This window comes from Heterodontus francisci, chromosome 23 (assembly GCF_036365525.1).
Source record: "Heterodontus francisci isolate sHetFra1 chromosome 23, sHetFra1.hap1, whole genome shotgun sequence".
In the NCBI taxonomy this organism is placed as follows: domain Eukaryota; kingdom Metazoa; phylum Chordata; class Chondrichthyes; order Heterodontiformes; family Heterodontidae; genus Heterodontus; species Heterodontus francisci.
The window spans coordinates 32,940,480-32,961,196 of record NC_090393.1 but is presented as its reverse complement, the minus strand read 5'-3'; the positions used below and the strand labels follow the sequence as shown (position 1 = coordinate 32,961,196).

The 20,717-nt window shown below is 39.7% G+C and overlaps 1 protein-coding gene across 1 annotated transcript in view; it reads right to left on the bottom strand.

Annotated features, from left to right (window-relative positions):
* LOC137382917 (leucine-rich repeat-containing protein 43-like) overlaps positions 1-14,986 on the bottom strand; it is a 78,862-nt gene extending 63,876 nt beyond the window's left edge. The window contains exons 1-2 of the mRNA XM_068055495.1: positions 14,870-14,986; positions 11,781-11,891 (exon numbers count right to left, since the gene is read on the bottom strand). Of these exons, the coding sequence (XP_067911596.1) occupies positions 11,781-11,891; positions 14,870-14,986 (228 nt within the window). The remainder of the gene's footprint in view (positions 1-11,780; positions 11,892-14,869) is intronic.
* Between the last annotated feature and the right edge of the window lie 5,731 nt (positions 14,987-20,717).

Sequence of the window (20,717 nt, the reverse complement as noted above, 5' to 3'; positions counted from 1 at the left end):
CGCACGTGAGAGCATCAGGGAGAAGAAGATCCCAAACAGTGTAAGTGCGAGAACACAGTCCTGTTTCACGCCACTCAGGATAGGAAAGGGGTCTGATGAGGCGCCGCTATGTTGAATTGTGCCTTTCATCTTGTCATGGAATGAGGTGATGATACTTCGTAGCTTTGGTGGACATCCGATCTTTTCTAGTAATCTGAAGAGACCACGTCTGCTGACGAGGTCAAAGGCTTTGGTGAGATCAATAAAAGCAACATAGAGGGGCATCTGTTGTTCACGGCATTTCTCCTGTAGCTGGCGAAGGGAGAACAGCATGTCAATGGTGGATCTCTCTGCTCAAAAGCCACACTGTACCTCAGGGTAGACACGCTCTGCCAGCTTCTGGAGCCTGTTTAAAGCGACTTGAGTGAAGACTTTCCCCACTATGCTGAGCAGGGAGATTGCACGGTAGTTGTTGCAGTCACCGCGGTCACCCTTGTTCTTATAGAGGGTGATGATATTGGCATCGCGCATGTCCTGTGGTACTGCTCCCTCATCCCAGCACAGGTAAAGCAGTTCGTACAGTGCTGTAAGTATAGCAGGCTTGGCACTCTTGATTATTTCAGGGGTAATGCCGTCCTTCCCAGGGGCTTTTCCACTGGCTACAGAATCAATGGCATCACTGAGTTCCGATTTTGTTGGCTGTACGTCCAGCTCATCCATGACTGGCAATGAACTAAGAGACCAGGTAATCTATTTTGGTGGTGTTGGTGTTTTGGCCAGAAGACCAGGAGAACTCACCTGATCTTCTTGAAGTAGTGCCATGGGACCTTTTACATCCACTCAAGAGGGCACAGAAGCCTTGCATTAACATCTCACCTGAAACATGGCACATCTGACAGTGCAGCACTCTCTCTGTTGTTCTGCAAGGCATGTGATCGGCCACCTGTTATACATCCAAGACGATGTTCCTTCCTATTGAGCATATAATAGATGGCCAATCCTGCACTGCCAGCTTCCCACCCTTGTCAAGGTAAAATGTAACCTGGTACTTGTTATCCCGATATTCTGCCATGAAACTCCCAATCAACATCCTATCCATGCTTTGAGGTTGCCCCAATCATGGGTACCTCAGTTTTAGCTAACAGTCTCTAATGTGAAATCTTGTCAACCCTCTACGATCATGAAAAATCAGAAACCTGTCCTGTTTAATATCACAGGAATGTCTATGCTACGAATATTTTTTATTATTTATGCTGGTGAGATTTTTAGTTTAAATTGTTTACTGCAGCTGTGCTTCTCAGTATTGGAAAGCAATCCATATTCATGTGTCAGGTTAGCATTTAAAAATAGTTTCAGGTGTCTCCACTGCCTGATCTCATTTGTACAAACAAGTTGTTCTGAAAGGTTGGGTGTTCGGACACTGGGGCAAGTATAACCAGATTATATCAATAGCCTTTGATGCTCACTTGAGCTAAGAAGTTGTCGTTTCAGAATCTACTTAGAAAGACAGAGGTCATTGCCAACCCACCAAGGATGCAAGTATGGTTTATAGCAGATATTTCAGCCAGTCTGGCACCATTGTATCTTCTGATTGTTGACTGATAGTTTCACCTACAGCTAGAGAAATATATTCTGCAGCTTTTGGCAATTTCAGCAGTTCTTCCAGTTCCATCAGAGAACATCCAAAACCATTGTGGGGTGAACACAACCTCATGTCTTAAGTTGTTATTATGGATGATATCCAGGTTCAGAGTTATTAGAAGAGTTAGTGAAGCATTGTTTGTTTTATTGCTGAACAATCAGGAATTGAGAGTTTTATGTAGTAAGGCAGTGAAACTTGCTGTTCTAAGTACTTACTCTTGTTAATTTTTACCTTTTAATATGATTGGTGGATTAGACCCTCAATCACGCAGTCTTACAGAGTGATTATTCCATCATCTGAAGACTAAGAAGATATGAGAACACTCATGTCACTTCCAGTAAGCAAATTACAGTTATAAGGTTGTTCTGTGTGTATAACCAACTGTTGCACATTTAATGTTATACTTCAATTCACAGGAAGTGAATGCTTGCTAGTAGGCATGGCCTTAGCACAGAGCATGAGAATTTCCTGGCATTGCCTGAAAATCAAAATTGATCCTCATTTATGTTTCACCCCAATGATTCCAAAGAACTCTATTAGGTTAATTAAGCGTGACCGAGAACAGAAATTCAATGCTTGCATCCGGAACAATATCCACCTTAGAATACCCAGGAAAATAGATAAAGTTCCAGTGAACTCATCTCAGGAGGCTCATAAATACAAGTGCACCTTAGCAAGGTGCAAACAAGTGAGTAAACTGTTTCTGCTTCAAATAAACGGAGCACTTAAGATAGTATAACCTGCAACTTTAAAATTGATGTTAACGCAAACAGTTAACCGCAATCAATTTTCAGCTGATATAAGCAAATGCCTGTTTTAAACATGGATGTGGACATTTCTTTCAATAACTAAATGGCACAAATGAATAAAATAATTTCTCACAAATCATATGGATACATCCTGATACGTCCACATCCATAACAATATCACAAATTGTTTTATATCGCAAATGGCAAAATTCCCATCCATTGAAGATAAAGCCAAACAAGACCAGTTACTTTAGATCACACATTCAGAATGTGCTGAGAATAATCTATGGTTTAGCTGTAATCAAAATATTTGAAGAAATTACATTATGTAAGAAAATCTGTTAGGAATTTTAAATTTCAGACTGGTTTTTCAGAGGCCCAGTCATAGTTTCATCATCTGTTCTTCTCCCTGGGAATCAATCAGCTGAGTTTTCAAACACTTCCACTGGAATAGACTGTTCATTCCTTACCCAGCTCCCAATACCACAAGGAAAGTCATTCAAGGACAAAGTCTTCATCTGTTGCTGGAAAGCTATCAAAGCAGTGGTATCAGCCATCATGACTTTCAAGAAGTGTAAGATATATAGTTTGATTCTCCACATGCTGCTGTCATACGGTGTCCATTTGATCTCAAGTATGTGACTCCAGGTACTGTGGATTCATGTCGATATATTAGGTAGCTATTTTGGAAATTTAACAGAAAAAAAGGCAATTCCAAAAGCAAGGTTTAGTTCTCTAATGTACAGTGAGCCACAGAATTTACAAATGTCGTTTAGTGACACTCAAGTGTTTGTAGTTTGACAACACAGTTGCTAGGAGCTATAATTTCCAGTTGCTGAGCAACAGTACGTCTAAAATTGAGGGGTATGGATGTAATTTAAAGAGACATTGCTGCTTCTCCCTCCTGACATTACTATCACATACATTTATTGTAGCATTTTCCCCAGGTAAAACCAAGGACAATCTTTTGTGAGCTCACCCTGTGGATACTCTTGTACCTGAGAATACGGTTTTCCAGCATTTGTTATTGCTTCTGTTCTGTCACTGGGATTGCAACAGTGTGAACCCTCCTCCCCACCACAAGTGTTCTACTTCTTCATCCTGCTTCTCAGACATATCATTGGGGTTTTTAGAGAGATACCAGACCAGACCAGACAGGGGTTTTAAACATGAATGATTCATCTGATTAGATATGAAAGCTGACATAGGACACTGAATGAAGCATCACCATATGCGTGGAAAAGAGTTTTCTGTGCCTATGTTGTCTTGTCGTAAATGAAGCAGTGAATATTTAGAGTGATGGTGTATGGTCGTGATAACATGAATCATAACAAAATGACCACTTGTCAGAATCAGAATGGTTGTGTTGACCCCACTTATCCTGTGGAATACAACAATGCTCTCCTGAACGTAGCTCTTGGGTGACACAGCTCCTTTTTTGCCCTTGCTTCTAGATTTCATTTGTAACCTACCTTTTCTCCTATCCCACCCTCCCTGCAGTTCTCTGGATCCATTCTAATCTATTTTCTCGTGGAAGAGGTAATTTTGGATCAGGCAGCTCAACATGCTATTATTGCAGACACATGGCATTTCAAACTCACATTGGCTCCATCCCATTCTGACAAACTGTCTCATCAAAAATCCAAAAAAATCAGGCTCACGCTCCCCAATAAGTAGGTCACATCACTATTTTACAAGTCATTAATCCTGTATTACATCAGAAGTGAAAACTGACTCATGGACAAAGGTGAAACATTTTTTGTGCTACTTAACTGATAAATTTCCATTGTTGCATTTATTGAATTTTTAAATTTCATTCTTAGGATGTGGGCAGCACTTCCAAAACCACATTTCTATTCATATTGTCCAACTGTCACCTACCTAGTGACTGTATTTGTGTTCGGCCGTTTGAGAGATCATTATGATTCATCCATGCAGTGTGGGACTAGAATCTCATGTAGGTCAGATCGGGTAGAGGTAGTAGGTTCCCTTCCCTAAAGGACAGTGGTGAACCTATTGGATTTTTAGAACAATCTGGCAGGTTTCACGGTCCTTTCAGTTGCAAATGATCAGATTTATTGAATTCAATTTCACAACATACCAAGTAGAAATTTGATCTTTTGGATTATTGGTCTAGTGGTGCCATAACCCACCATGCATGTATTATATCTGATCACATGACTTAAACACAATGTCAACAATAAATCAAGGGGGAAAAGTTACAGATAAATTACTGGAAAATTTGAAAATATAGAACCTTGGTTAGATCACACTAGGAGTACTATGCACAGTTTTGGTCTCCATTCTACAAAAAGATATTGAAGCAATGGAGAAAGTGCAGAAAATTTTTAGAAGGATGTTACCAGAATTGAGAGGATGAAACTATTAGGAAAGATTGAGTGAACTGGGGCTCTCTTCTTTGGAAAGGGAAGACTAAGAGGAGACCTGATAGAGGTCTCTAACATTATGAAGGGATTTAGTAAGGTTGATGCGGAGAAAGCGGGTGGCGCAGTGGTTAGCACCACAGCCTCACAGCTTCCGTGACCTGGGTTTGATTCTGGGTACTGCCTGTGTGGAGTTTACAAGTTCTCCATGTGACTGCATGGGTTTCCTCCAGGTGCTCTGGTTTCCTCCCACATGCCAAAGACTTATGGGTTGATAGGTAAATTGGCCATTGTAAAAAGAAAATTGCCCCTAGTGTAGGTAGGTGATGGGAGAATTGAGGAAAGGTGGGGATGTGAGAGGGAAAATGCGATAATGTAGGATTAGTATAAATGGGTGGTTGATGGTCAGTATGGACTCACTGGGCCGAAGGGCCCGTTTCAGTGCTATATCTCTCTATGACTCTAATATGTTTCCCCATATGGGTGACTCCAGAACAAAAAGGCATAAATAAAAAGATAGTCATTAACAGATCAAATAAAATATTTAGGAAGAATTTCTTTACACTGAGTGTGGTGAAATTGTGGGACTCAGTGCCACATGGAGTGGCTGCAGCAGATAGCATTGAGGGAAGAGGTGATTAGAGTGGAAGCAGTCTTGGGCGAAACACGATCAGCATAGACCAGATGGATCATGTATCTGTTTCTGTGCTGTATATTCTATGTAATTTTTAAAAAATCACACACTGCCCTGGGTTTCCCCTTTTCAGATACTGTTTAAAAAATACCTGTTTGACCACACCTTTGGTCATCTGCCCTAATACATCCTAATGTGGCTCAGTGTCAAATTTCATTTGATCCCCTCCTCTGAAGCACCTTGTGATGTTTTACTACATTAAAGTTGCTATATAAATGCATGTTGTTGTGGAAAATTAATGAAATAAAGGAGCTGTTGTGAAGAACCAAAAGGAGAGATGGAGAGTGACAGACAGCATATAGAACAGATCATCCAAAAACTGAGCAGAGGGCAATGGGAGCAGGAGAGTGTGGGGCAGCCAATCACCCAGTGAAATTCGGTAAGAAGCCACAGATCCAAGTCAACGGGCAGCTATAGAAACACAGCTGGCCACAGGGCAATGAGATGCAGTGAACAAGTACACAGTGCACTTGTTGATATGCTCCCCATTCAAGAAAGGTGGGGAATGTCCTGAATTGTGAGTTAAAAACTACAAACATCTAAATACATTCTAATGTTGCATCTTTAATATTGATCTCAATATGTGGATAATATAAATCAATTTCGGAACAATTAGCAAAACTAAAGAGATTTTTTTTTGAAAAGTAAAGCTATATATTTTTCGCGGTTAACTGAAGGGAAGTGTCCAAAAAAAAAATGCAAGAAAATAAAGACACTCGATTTCTGCTCTGTGTTGAGTTAACCAAACTCAATCAAGATGGTGGTAGAAACACTACAATTGGTCTCAGCACCATTAAGTTAGATAACAATCAGCAAATGAATGCCAGTGTACCCGCTCCTAATTACTGCCCAGTGGAATCTTGCTGGAACTGAGCACATGTAACTTGCATATATATATAACACATTTTACTATTGCATGACATCCCAAAGAGCTTTACAACCAAAGAAATACTTTCGAAATATAGTCACTGTTGTAATGTAGGAAACACAGCAGACAATTTGTGCACAGCAAGCTCCCACAAACAGCAATGAAATAAATGACGTGATCAACTATTTTAGGTGTTGGATGAGTGACAAATGTTAGGCAGGACACCAGAACTCCCCTGCTCCTCTTTGAAGAGTGCTGTCGGATCTTTTATATCCACCTGAGAGGGCAGACAAGGCATCAGTCTAATATCAAGGCTCAAAAATAAATAATGACACTTGGATGAAAGACTGGACAGTGTCCAGGGAATCATATCACAGTCACCTGTTGACACCTTTCAGGATAGTCTGGGAGCCAAATTGATGAAACAACTACCAACAAATCCAATTGATTCTTGTGTAACTGACCTGATGCAATCAAATTAATTTTGTTACAGGAAAGATACAAAAAGTTGAACTCCACTGGCAACTTAGCCATTTTAGCCAGGGAGTAGCAGAGCCACACAGATCAGCAATATTGCAGAGTTAATCCAAATGTATTTCAGCATGTCATAGGGTGTGCTGTAGTTGACCTTTGGATTTTTCAGTTGAGGTGAAGAAATCATCTCCTGGTCATCTTCTAGGCACTCTTTCTTGAAGTACCTTTGTGATAGGATGTGACTAGTGGTGTCCCTCATGGATCTGTACTTGGTCTCGGCTTTTCATTATATTTATAAATGACTTGGATGAAGGACCAGAGAGCTGCATATCTGAGTTTGCTGATGCAGTGAGTTAGATGGCATAGTAAGTAGTGTGGATGGGACCAAAAAGTTCCAAAGTACATTGATAGATTAAGTGGGTGTGCAAAACTATGGCAAATGCAGTTCAATGTGGGAAAGTGTGAGGTCATCCACTTTGGACCTAAGAAAAATAGATCAGAGTATTTTCTAAATAGCAAGAAGCTAGGAACTGTAGATCAGCAGAGAGATTTAGGGGGAAAGTGCAGCAATCACTAAAAGCTAGTGGAAAAGTCGAAATTGAGGTGCTAAGGATGGACTGCAGCAGTTCAAGGTGACTCACCACCAGCTTCTCAACACCAATTAGAGATGGGCAACAACCCATGAATGAATAAAAAGAATTAAAGGATTTGATAGGATAGATAGAAACTATTTCCTCTAATGGGGGACTCCAAAACAAGGGAGCATAGCATTAAAATTAGAACTCGGCCATTCAGGGGTGATGTTTGGAAATTCTTCTTCACAGTGGTAATCAGGAATCTCTCCCACCACGCCACCCACACCACCAACCCCCTCGCACACGCCCCCCCCGCCCCATTCCCCAAAATCCGTTGAAGCTAAGTCAATTGAAAATTTCAAAACTGATCGATTTTGTTAGGCAAGCGTATTTAGTGTTACAAAACCAAGGCAGGAAAATAAAGTTAAGGCACAGATCAGCCATGATCTAATTGAATGGCAGAACAGGCTCAAGGGGCTGAATGGACTACTCTGGTTCCTATGACCTCCACTAAAGTCCGAAAGAACAGGATGGAGCATGACCGCGTTCACCAACATGGGAGGAAGGCCACATTAACAACTTGGTCACATTCATTCTCACAGGTTGAACATGAGTAATTGCCTCTAAAATGAAATACTACTGGCCCTGTTGGATTGGAGTCAGTGGGTTGAAATTCTTCTTGGGCTCATCAGCATCTTATTATATAATATTTCCCATTTGAAAATCAGGTTGAGTGTTGACGTGCTATCACCTGTTTTACACTGCTGCCCAAATTGAATTTTACTCTTCTTAAGAAAAGGAGAAAACTAGTAAAAATTAGAAATATATCTGAATCAAAATTTCATCTTAAATGTACGTAGTTAATCACCATTTGAAGGTGGAGTTTCAATGCATGACATCAGTATCAGATTAAGATCAATGTCTGGTGATTGATTCCATTTTCAATCATCAAAAATTCCAACAAATGGTTCAAAGATATAAATCTGGATGTTGTGTGGCTATCACCAGACATTCGAAAAGAAATCTATTGCGAGGGGGGTTCAGGTCTGTAACCACTGATTAAAGACAATATTTCACAATGAACTTCACAGCAGGTAAAACAAAACTCTTCAAAACTTTTTTCAGTTGCATTTAATTTTTTATTGCTAAATGTTATTTGTAATTCATTTGTTTAACCCATATTTAATGTGTCATTCCAGGGATCAGAGAACTCTGCTTTACTTTACTGTTCAGTGCAGTTCATTGTGGTTCACTGTCCTTGATGATGAATTCGTGCAGAGTGGTTGACAGCCTGGAACCACAGACAGATCTCTTAATACCCTTTGTGAGTATATTCTAAGGTGTCATCCTATTCAAGTACTTTTGTAATTTCTTTCCTATCAATTTTCTTTGGAACTTATATTTAGCAATGAGGTCAACAGATTGCTGTCTGTGGTTACTTTAAGTTACATTTCTAAGAGCAAGTACAGACTGAACGCCCTTCTAACATTGTTGAAGTACTAATTTACTTCTGAAAAAGTTCATTGTTCCTTATTTCTGTATTATTTTCAATTAAAATTGTTTCATTTCCACAATTAAAGCATATTAGACATTACAATCAATGAGAATGGTGAATGCATTCATTGATGTGCTCCATGTATTCATGTGCTACACCAAGACATATCGTGTGTTAGGTGCAAGTTCATTTTTAACATATACTTTATTGGTTTACACTGTCTTGTTTAGGGTTAATATTTACATTTATAATATTTTATGAAGTTTATAGATTATTATAGACTTTTCAGTCTATCGATTTCTGTCACAAGTTTGAAGTTACTTTTGAATAATTAACTGTGTTAAATTCTGCCAAGTTATTTTAATAGTAAACAATTCTTTACTTTGTTCTCTCCATTTTACATAGGTCAACTATGAAAAATTCACTCCCAAAATTTTGGATTTAATGAAGCAAACACTGACCATTGAAGGTATTCCAAAATTAGATGACATGGATTTGAGGGATAAAACTGGGTGCCTAGAGCAGTTCTACAAAGCCTTTCAGGGTTTCACAATCTACTTTTCCACATTGGAGATCGTTGTTCTGGAGAACTACCTAAAATTTCATCAAAAACAGATGGACACAATTACCAACGAGCTCAAGGCAGCATTGGGTACAAAGGTACCCATTGTCTCCACCCCAAGTACAGAAATAAAATCTAATTTTGATAAGAAGCAATTCAGCTACAAAGTGCTTAAGCTGTATGTGATGTGGTTAGATGCATTGAAGAAACATTTTTGTCAGTAAGATGTTGACCCAAATATTTTTATTTGAAGATTAAGTTTTTAAACCTATTTTATATTTATAGCTGATGTCTCATGGAACTGCTCAATTAAGCTGAAAGATTTGTTGTTTTATGAGCAGGTGGGATGTACCCTGTATTGTACAATATATTATGCTGTCGCCGAAGCGGAGTCATGTTTAAACTTGCCTGATTTTGCAAGGCCAGGAAGTCCCATTGCTGTAAAGAGGCACCTCATGAGGTCATTCAGAGACTAATTGCAGTTGATGTGGAAATTGTGTTACTCGGTAGCTGCTTGTAAACCCAATACCAGGTCAGAAAAAACTGACCTTTTATTTTAGGATGCTACATTTTCATTGATAGTTTCCGTCTGTTCAGTTGTAATTTATTTATTTTTAAGTCAACTAAGTACAAGTGCGGCATAAATGTTGCACATGTGACAGACACACTAAAACACAAGGCTATTTTCACTCACGTTACAATCATTTTATTTATATATATATATTTACACATATTTATTTAAAGTTTATTCCTACTGCTCCATTACTTCCCAACTGTGGGCAATGGGGGTCACGAGGTGAATTATTCCATGTCCATTTTTCCCTCTGTCTTCAGATGGAGAATCCAAACCTATTGACCCAGCTCAAAACTGACAAAATGCTGCACTGTGAGGCAAGGGAATGTATTTATTGTATTTTTAATACTCAATTTACTGGGCTCCATCAAAATTATTTTACATGCCCATAACATATATTAAATTGTTTTCTAGATAAAATACCTATTGAAATCTTATTAATTGTATTTATTAAATATATATTTATTGATATTTCTCTAAATTATATTTATATATCTATCACCACCTCAATTGTCAGACTTTAATGTTATTATATTTGTTGAACTCTATACTCTTAACAATTGAAAATATCAACATGTGTGGTTATTACCACAAGTATGTTCAGTTTTGAAGATTGAACCCAATGGTCTGCAACATTTTCAAGCAATGTGGTCAGAATTTCAGCTTATGTTGGTACTTCAGTAATATTCATGAGAAAAATTGAGTGATGTGCGGGGATTGGTACTTAATTACCATACATTTACAATTCTGCCAACTATATCCGTTTTAATTTGCACTGAAACTTGCTCTTAATAAAAAAAATCAATACGTTTTTAATGACAATATGGATCCTATTTTATATTGTACTCATTGCAGCTAAATAGCAATTGAAAAATAAACATTCTATTTTAGACGCTGACTTATCTCTGTGTAGTGTGATGTGCAGTTGGAAAAGCCATATCAGCAATTAATACTTTCCTTTCTCTCATATCATTAAAACATCTATACTAAGTTCAAGAAATCCCAATACTGGAAGAGTACCTTACTTTAGGTGGGTTCACGCCTCCTTGCGTCAGTACCTTCAAGTGTCGTATTAGGACCAGATTCCTGAATTATACTGACGTTTTTACACTGATACACATCAGCAGAATAGTTTTGCCCACCTGGTGAGAAGTTCAATTCAAAATACTTAGAAGGACTCTTTATCACTCGAGTGTCCTCTTGCTCCCTTTCTCTCCCCAAGCTTGTTCTTACTGTTTCCTCCCTATTCTTCACTGAGTGCCTCGCTGCGTGAATTCAACTTATCCCTTTGCACGCAACAACTCCGATAGTTGTTTCTATATTGTGCTGATGGTTTCTGTTCTCCCGTTTCCGGTAAAGGTACTTATACACAAAGTGGATATGTTTTGTAAGTACCTGTAAATACACAAGTTCAAAGGAAAACTTTAGATTGAATGTTTGCGTGTAATGGAACACTGAAATATGATTAACCACAGATAAGCAGTTTCCTTTCTATTGAGCCTCTTGTAGCTGTATAAGTGCAGTTGAAAAATGGGGATTGTTTTTCGTTTTAAAAAATAAATAAAATCCTTTCTTCATATTTTAATTTGTTTTGATCGAATTTTAAAAATAAACGGATCTAATATAACCGTATTTATCATTTCAACTCTTCAGCTTTACTAATTCTGTATGTGTTTAAAACTTCTGATCCTACTGATATAAGACAACACGCGACCTCATTTAAAATGTCGACATACCAGTGGTTTTTATATATTTATTTACTTACTTAGAAGCAGTGTTTGTACCTGGCAATTGATGTTAGAATGGCTGCCAGAGCTCCTGCTCCTAGCAGTGAGTGACAGAGTGAATCCTGCAATTGAGACACAAACCAGCAATCCACCGCCCCCCACATACCCCTGCAACAAACAGGTTGACAAACCACTTCGGGTATGTTTCATTATCAGAGTGACGCACTGGAGCTGACAAAACAACCTTCCTCCTGGGCAAGGTACAATACCTACCAAAAAAAAAACCCTTCACAAAAGATATGAGCCTATAACCACCTGAACAGCAGGAAGTTGGTTGCATCACCTCGCCCTTCTTTCTAGCTGGGTTACAAATTCAAATTTACAAACTAAAATTCAGGTAGTGGAACCCTACCCCTCAGCATCAGCATAACTTCACAAAATATTCTAGCCAGGTCACACCTATAGCTATGTAATTCTAAATCTAACTCTGTGGCATAAAATGCACAGAGCACATGGTCCTCACAAATAAAGTATTAGACGTTCACAGGAGGGACCTTTGTGCGAGGCCAGGGAAAGTTATGTGACGAAAATCAAGTGTCAGATTATCAGCAAAGTCAGTTATTGCTAACTGCAACCCGCATATGCCGTTTCTCATCCAGTGGTTCTCAAACTTGTTTGGTTGAAGGACCTCTTTTCAAATGGATTAATAATTACAACACCCCCCTCCAACTAAACTATAATTCATATTATGGGTATTATATAGTAGGTGCTGCATATAAAGAGTCAAACTTGTATTTTGGGTCCACTTTCAGCATTTTGAAGGGACTGTCCCCTCTGCCACACACTGGTTCACTCCTCAATCACCTCCAATACCTTTCCATGCAAATGCAGGAAAGCCAACACTTGTCCTTTTACCTCCCCCCTTGCCACCATCCAAAGCCCCAAACACTCCTTCCAGGTCAAACAGTGATTTACTGGTATTTCTTTCAGTTTAGGATACCATTTTGGTGCTCACAATGCAATCTCCTGTACATTGGTGAGACTAAATACCGATCAGGTGACACTTTGTTGATCACCTCCATTAAGTTCACGTGTGACCCAAAGCTTCTGATTGCCTGCCAATTTAATTTTCCATCCAACTCCCACGCTGACTTCTCTGTGCTTTGCCTCTGATACTGTTCCAATGAAGCTCAATGCAAGCTTGAGATTAATTGAGCATCTTGTTTTTTGATTAGACACCTTACAGCTTTCAGGACTCAACATCGAGGTCAACGATTTCAGATCAGAACCTCTGCCCCCATTGTCTTCTTGGATGGCAGCTGTTGGTAATGATTCTGTTATTGCTATTTGTACCTCCTCTGGACCTATCTTTTATTTCTTTAGTTGATCCATTACCATCTCCTTTTGCCTTGAACCAGAATCCCTTTTTTCATTTAATCTCTATGTCTTTCACCCAATCATAGACCTTGCCTTTTGTTCTTCACCCCCCACCCCCCTTCCTCGCCCCTTCCCTGCCTCTGTACTTGCTAAAAACCTGTTACATCTCTAACTTTTTCCAGTTCTGATGAAAGGTCATTGACCTGAAACATTAACTCTGATTCTCTCTCCACGGATGCTGCCTGGTCTGCTGAGCATTTCCGGCATTTTCTGTTTTTTTTCCCCAAGTTGCTGTTGTGGAATTGAGTTTCCAACCCCAGCTCCTCTTGATCATAAAAATTGCCTACTTGCACCTCCATAATACTGCCCGCCTTTACCCCACTTTGACCCATCTGCTGCTGAAACTCTCATCCATATCTTTGTCATCTTCAGACTCAACTATTCAAATGCTGTTTTGGCAGGCCTCCGATCTTACAACTTGTGTAAACTTAGCTCATCCAAAACTCTGCTATCCCATCAATCTTGTCTTTACTGACCTACATTGGCTCCCAGTACCACAATGCCAGCAATTTAACATTTTCATACTCATATTTAAATCTCTTCATGGCCTTGACCCCTCCTATCACTAAAGTCCTCTAGCTCCTCAACTCACCCCCAGTGTACTAGCTGTTTTGACTCTGGCCTTTTGTGCATTCACCCTCCGTTCACTCTATGGTTGATGGTTGTACCTCAGTCACCAAGGCCCACACTCTGGAAATCCCTGCCTTGACATTTACCCCTCTCTCTCTCTTTTAAGTCCATCCTTAAAATCCAGCCCTTCAACCAAACTTTTGATCAGCCTTCCCAATATCTCCTTCTTTAGCTGCACCATCATTTTTTCCCTTATGCCTCTAGAAAGTGGCTTAGGCCAATTTTTTGGTACTATATAGATGCAGGTTGTTTGAGAGAATTTCTATTACAGTGTTACGGCCAGGTGAGCAATGTATCTAGGGGTCTGTTACTATCTTCACCTGGTCTTATTGTAACAGGGTTTAATTTTAAACACACTGTGTTTTGAGCTTCCCCTTTTGTGAATCCTTGTTCACAGCTTTCCAATTATAAGGCAAAGAAATGAGCACAAACAGGCTTTCTTTGGTTTAAAGAAGCAAAGTGAAATTTATTAAACTTACTTAAACTCTAATATGCTTCATGCCTACATAAATATGATGCACCCACGCTAGCATGCACACGCGATATACATATGCAGATAGGGACAGAAAAGAGAAGAAAAGATAAAGTGGAACAGTTTGAGGCAATATCTTGTTACTGTACTTCGAGCTCGCTGTAGTCCTTGATTGAAGATATGGTCTTGCATTTCATTGGGGCCCAGTGTTTCTTTTAAACCTTGTTCACGTAGGAGACTTTTTCTCTCTCTGAGGTTTACTTGTTTTCACAAGATTCAGTTCCATGGGAAAGAAATGGAGGCAGGCAGAACTGGAGAGGAGATAATTCTTGCTTCAGTTCCAGGAGCACACGGCTTTCTGAATTCAAATTCTGTTTTTCTAGTTTAAAACTCCCCTAGTTGGCCCGTAGGTGGTCACGTGACCGACTGGTTTGACCAGGTCTCTTCTGTGAATTGGGGCAGGGACTGGTTCCCTTTGTTTCAACATTGTCTGGTACTATGCAAATGTCTTTCCAGTCAGGGGCTTGCAATTTTTAAGTTTCAATGTTCATGTGGCGAAAGAATGTGTGCCTCAGTCTTGGCAGGTGGGGAGGGGGGTGTGGTTTGCCTGACAATAGTCTGGCCAATGTTCACACCGCAGGGCAAAGCAGAGATTTGTGTGGCTCTGGAAGTGCTTGCTATGCAACTTCACATAGCTCCAGCTATGCAGCTGTGGCAGAAGCATCACCCATACACAGTGTCACACAGTCATCAACCTCTGCCCTTTCTCTTGCAAGAGAATGTCACACATAACAGGAGGGAGTTTTGAGGGCTGCCATAACTCCATACCCCACCTCCTCCCCCCCCACTCCCAGAGCACAATGGAGGAGATGAGAATCATGACGCCGCCTGTGACAGAGCCCATGGCATCTAGCATTGCCAAGGCCATTGAGACTGATGGTAAGCTGCTGCTTTATGTTCCTTCTCAACTCCCTCCTCACCCTCATCCTGAGATGTGGAATGAAGTGAAAGCTGCAAGTTGTGTGACTGTGGATCTCCTGTTCTCCTACCCACAGCACTCACTCCCCCCACTTCCCCCACCGCACCCACCCCCCCCCCCCCCCCCCACCCCATCCCTCACCCCAACCTTACCCTTCTGTTTTTATGCTTTCAGATCCCAAGAAGTGTCTCCTGGCCATCCACAGCACGCACAAGAGGAAGAGCAAGAACAGTCCCATGCTAGTAATGAGGAGGCACTGTTACTTGATCTGATAAACACAGCCACCAGCTCTGTCCTTTTTGGTTCCAGTATTTTGAAATAAAAACAACCTGGATTGTTTCAATAAACAGTGTTTGCTTTTTTTTCAAAAAAATAGTTCTGCCAATCTCACATTAGTAAAACATCCTTTTCCTCCTTTCATCAGCACATTATTATCATCACCAAACATCTTACAGTAGATTGTTCAGCACTTGATTAACCCACAAATAGAAGGTATAGAGCTAGTAAAGATGCCACCCGGACTCATGAACGCGCTAATGTGACAAAATGATTTCCCAGGGCTGACTCTGCAGGCTGATGCTCCAGGCATGGAATGGTCTCGCAGAGAGCACTGGCCAGAAACACACTGCCTCATACTTTAAATGAATGGACATAAAATCAGGTCACAATTCCCTGGTCATTGCTCACTACAAGCACCAGACTGTGGAATCCACTCTCCTCTGTCCATCATGCAATGTAAGGTTCATCATAGGTTCAATGACAGAAGATTGTCTAATATGAGTGGCACCTCTGTGAAGTCACAGACATTTTAAAAAATAATAAAATTCTTGTAATTTTACTCTGCTTATATCTTGGTTCGTGCTGACCCAATATACCCTTTCCAGAACTTCTTCCTGTCCTGCCAGTGCCACACTAGCAGTGCATGAGTTGGCTGAGGTTGACTCACTCTGCACTTTTTTTCCTTTTATATGGGGAAGTACCTACACTCAACAGCATATAGGGTACAGTTATACAACCCATATTCTACTGCTCTGCAGCATGTCAATATATTACGTGGAAAACCCAGGGCTTGCATGGCTGACTTGATATCAGGACTGCATAATTCTCCAATAGACCTTCCACTAATTTGTTTCATTGTAATGGCAATAGAATTACTAAACCCTCTGGTCTACTTGGTATTTCTAGGATCAAGCTTTAGTAGTACCAATTCTATGGATGATTTGTGGCATCCTTGAGACTATCCTGTCTGTTTAGCTAACCTATTCAGGTTGTCATTCAATGCCTGCTTTTGACCCAAGAATCAGTATCTAAAAAGCCAGAACTGTAACAACACACACCATCTACACAATAAAGTGAAGAGAGTAGGTACCTCAACAGTGATCAGGGTAGCCTATGATGCCAAATGCTCTCTTTGCAATTCATCAAACTGTTGTCCTACAACAGATTTGTTTTCTTGACTATTGATGTTTTAGCCAAGTTTCCCACAAACAACTAGGTTGATATCAAACAATCAGCTTGGTGTTAATTGAACTAGTGAATGATAATAGCCCATCAAGGTAGAATATTTAAAAACACACATTTTATGGAAGTTTTGTCACCTGTGACATTGAAAATTCAAGAAAATACCACAAAATAACTTTTATCATAGTGCAGATACAAAAAAAAATCAAGTTCAAAACCAGTTTTCATGCGAAAGGTAGAGGTCTTCAAGTACAACTTTTATAAATGCATTTAAGGTCACAAAAATAATCCAATGGATACGTTTAATCATGTTCTTGTAAAATAAGCATTTTTATAATTTCATTTAAAACCTCATTTTGAACCTTAGCGATTTCAACTATGGAGACAAAAATGACAGCTTTTTTTTTCAAAAAGCTATTGAGTTATTTGTTAAATTGGGATATTTCTAACTTCTATTTGAAAGTTACTGCTGAATCTGCTCCCACTACCCTTTCAGGTAGAGCATTCTAGATCGTAACACCGTTCTGCATCTCTCCTCTAGTTCTTTTGCCAATGATCTTAAATCAATGCCTTTGGGTTATTAAAACCCCTCATAACTTTGCACATGTCTATTAAATCCCCCTTGGAGAACAAACCCAAGTTAGATATGAACAACCTACAGAACACTAGCTGGTGTGACTGCCAAGATTCAACTCCTGAACTCCCCATTTAACATTGAAACTCCCAATAAAACTTAACTTTTATTTATTCATTCTTGGGATGTGAGCATCACTGGCAAAGCCAGCATTTATTGCCCATCCCCAATTGCCCTTGGTGATGGTGAGCCGCCTCCTTGAACCACTGCAGTCCATGTGGTGTAGGTACATCCACAATGATGTTACGGAGGGAGTTCCAGGATTTTGATCCAGCAACAGTGAAGGAATGGTGATATAGTTCCAAGTCAGGCTGGTGTGTGGCTTGGAGGGGAATTTTCAGGTGGCAGTGCTCGGTTATGGGTTTGGAAGGTGCTGTCAAAGGAACCTTGGTGAGTCCCTGCAGTGCATCTTGTAAATGATACACACTGCTGCCACTGTGCACTGGTGGTGGAGGGACTGAATGTTTAAGTTGGTGGATGGGGTGTTGATTAAGTGGGTTGCTTTGTCTTGGATGATGTCAAGCTTCTTGGCTATTATTGGTGCTGCACTCATCCAACCAAGTGAAGAGTATTCCTTCGCACTCCTGTCTTACACTTTGTAGATCGTGGAGAGGCTTTGGGGAGTTAGGAGTTATGTTGATCACCACAGAATTCCCAGCCTCTGACCTGCTCTTGTAGCCACAGTATTTATATGGCTGGTCCAGTTAAGTTTCTGGTCAATGGTAACTCTCAGGATGTTGATGTTAACTTAGTGGCATCACAGCAATGTAGACATTTTGATTTGTAATTTTTCCACAGGAAAGACTGATATAGAGCTTTTTGATAGAACATGTGACATATATAATGAAATTAACTTATTTTACACACACATAGTCCACTCATTCACTGTTTTCACAGAATAATAGCCAGAGTTCTGAAATCTGATCCTCAAAGTACAGGTGAAAAGTCCTTAAATACTATTTAAAAAAAATTAAAATTGAATTATTCAATCATTTTATATCAACAGCCTTTATATTATCCTCTATGTGGCATAAATACTCTCCTTAGCATAAGAGCTTGTGTTCTGACTGACTATGACCAGTACCACAGCATACCTGCCAGTGTTAAGTTGTAACCACAAGAGGAAGCTACTGCATCTTTAATGTAATATTTTCTATCATTAGTGCTCATCAGCAATAATACAGAAAGTCATCAGATTTTGCATTATCTACATATCTGTTTCTTGGAAAACTGAAGTTTTGATCAAAGGAGTATGAAGCGGTGGAAAGAACGAGTAATGTGACAGGGTGTTAAGTTACTGATGTACTATGGGATTCTAGAACATAGGGTCTTTCCCCACTAATTTTTCAAAATGGCAAGTTTCTAATCTCAGAATAATTAGGAAGGGGCTAGAGGTCTGGAGTTTCCCCTGTGACATGGAAAATCAGGTAATAAGTCCTTGAATCATACAGCACAGAAGGAGGCCTTTTGGATCAATTGTGCTTGTGCAGCTTGTCGGAATACCTATCTAATTAGTCCCACGTGCCTGCTCTTTCCCCACAGCTCTTCAAATCTTTCCCTGTCAAGTATATAGCTAATTCTCTTTTGAAAGTTACTACTGAATCTGTTTCCACCATCCTTTCAGGTAGCGCATTCTTGATCATAACACGTTGCATATAAAAAAATCTTCCCTGTAGTTCCTTTGCCAATGATCTTAAAACTACATCCACCAGTTACTTGTAATTTCTCTGCCAATTTCTCCTTACTCAGTTTATCAAGCCACTAATAATTTTGAACACCTCCATTAAATCACCCTTGGAGAACTTCCTAAGTCTCTCCATAAAGCTGAAGTTCTGCATCATTGATACCGTACTATTAAATCTCCTCTGCAAGGACTTGACATCCTTCCTAAAATGTGGTGACCAAAATTAGACACAATAAATAAATAAAGATAAAATAAAAATAAATAATATTCCAGCTGAGGCTTAACCAGTGATTTATAAATGTTTACCATATGTTCCTTGCTTTTGTACTCTATTCCTCTAAATTTATGAGACCATAAGGTCCTGCATGCCTTTTTTAACAGCTTGCCCTGTCATCTTCATAGACTTGTGTATGTGAACCCTCAAGGCCTTCATGTTCCTGCACCTACTTTAAAATTGTATTATTTCCTTTATATTATGACTCCTGAATTTTCATTGCAAAATGCATCACCACCACTTCTCTGTTAAATTTCATCTGCCAATGGTGTACTCATTTTACCAGCCTGTCTATGTCCTCCTGAAGTCTGCTACTATCCTCTTCAATGTTTACTGCATTCCATGTTTGGGAACAGTGACTGCAACCATACTGGCTCTCTAGCATATGGGAAAGGTCAGGGGAATGGTACTAAATGCATAACTCTTTCAGAGAACTAGCACAGGTGCAATGGGATGAATGGCCATATGTGCAGAAAAATTTTATAATTCATGTGTGAGTCCCAATTCCTCATACCTTCAAGAATCTCTAATCCTGACATGAGATTCCATAAGATTTTAGTAACATGTTGGGAAAACAAACAATATATCCAGTTCAATAATGGCTTTTTAGGTACTAGCCTATCTTATCCCTCCATAGGATCCCATTTCAGACTTCAAAAATATCACAAGATTCAATTAGTTAATTATATAAACAAGTTGTTGTGACCAGGTAAGAAAGAGGTCTAGGGCTCCCTTTCAGCCTTCACCTGGGTTCTTACTGTAACAGGGTTTAATTTTAAACACAGCGGTTTTGACTCCCCCTTGGTGAATCCTTGTTCACCGCTTTCCAAGTATAAGGCAAAGAAACCAGTACAAAGGTTTCCTCAGGTTTAAAGAAGAAAAGTGAAATTTATGAAACTTAAGCTCTATTTCGATTAACGCCTATGGATACAAGACGTGTCCACGCTAGCATGCATACACGATACACACCTGCAGATAGGAACAGAAAGAGAAGAAAAATAAAGTGGAAACGTTTGAGGCAATATCTGAAGAGTTGTTATGGTTCTTCAAGCTCACTGTAGAGTCCTTGATTTTGGGTAGATCTTGCTTTTTGTTGGGGCCCAATATTCTTCTTAAACCTTGTTTATTGTAGGAGACTTTTCTCTCTTGGGGTTCATGCGTCTTCAGTGGGTTTTGGAGTTCCATGAGAAAGAGATGGGAGCAGACAGGCCGGAGAGGAGGTCTGCTTCAGTCCAGGAGAATTCTGCTTTCTGCAGACTCTCAATTCAAACTACAATTCAGAAAAAAAACGCAGACTGCCAAACAGGTTATTCACATGACTAACTAGTTTGAGCACGTCTGTTTGTGGATTGTATTGGAGCAGGGGATAGCTCCTTTGTTCCCAAACACTGTCCGTTAATATGCAAAAATGTCTTTCCAGCCA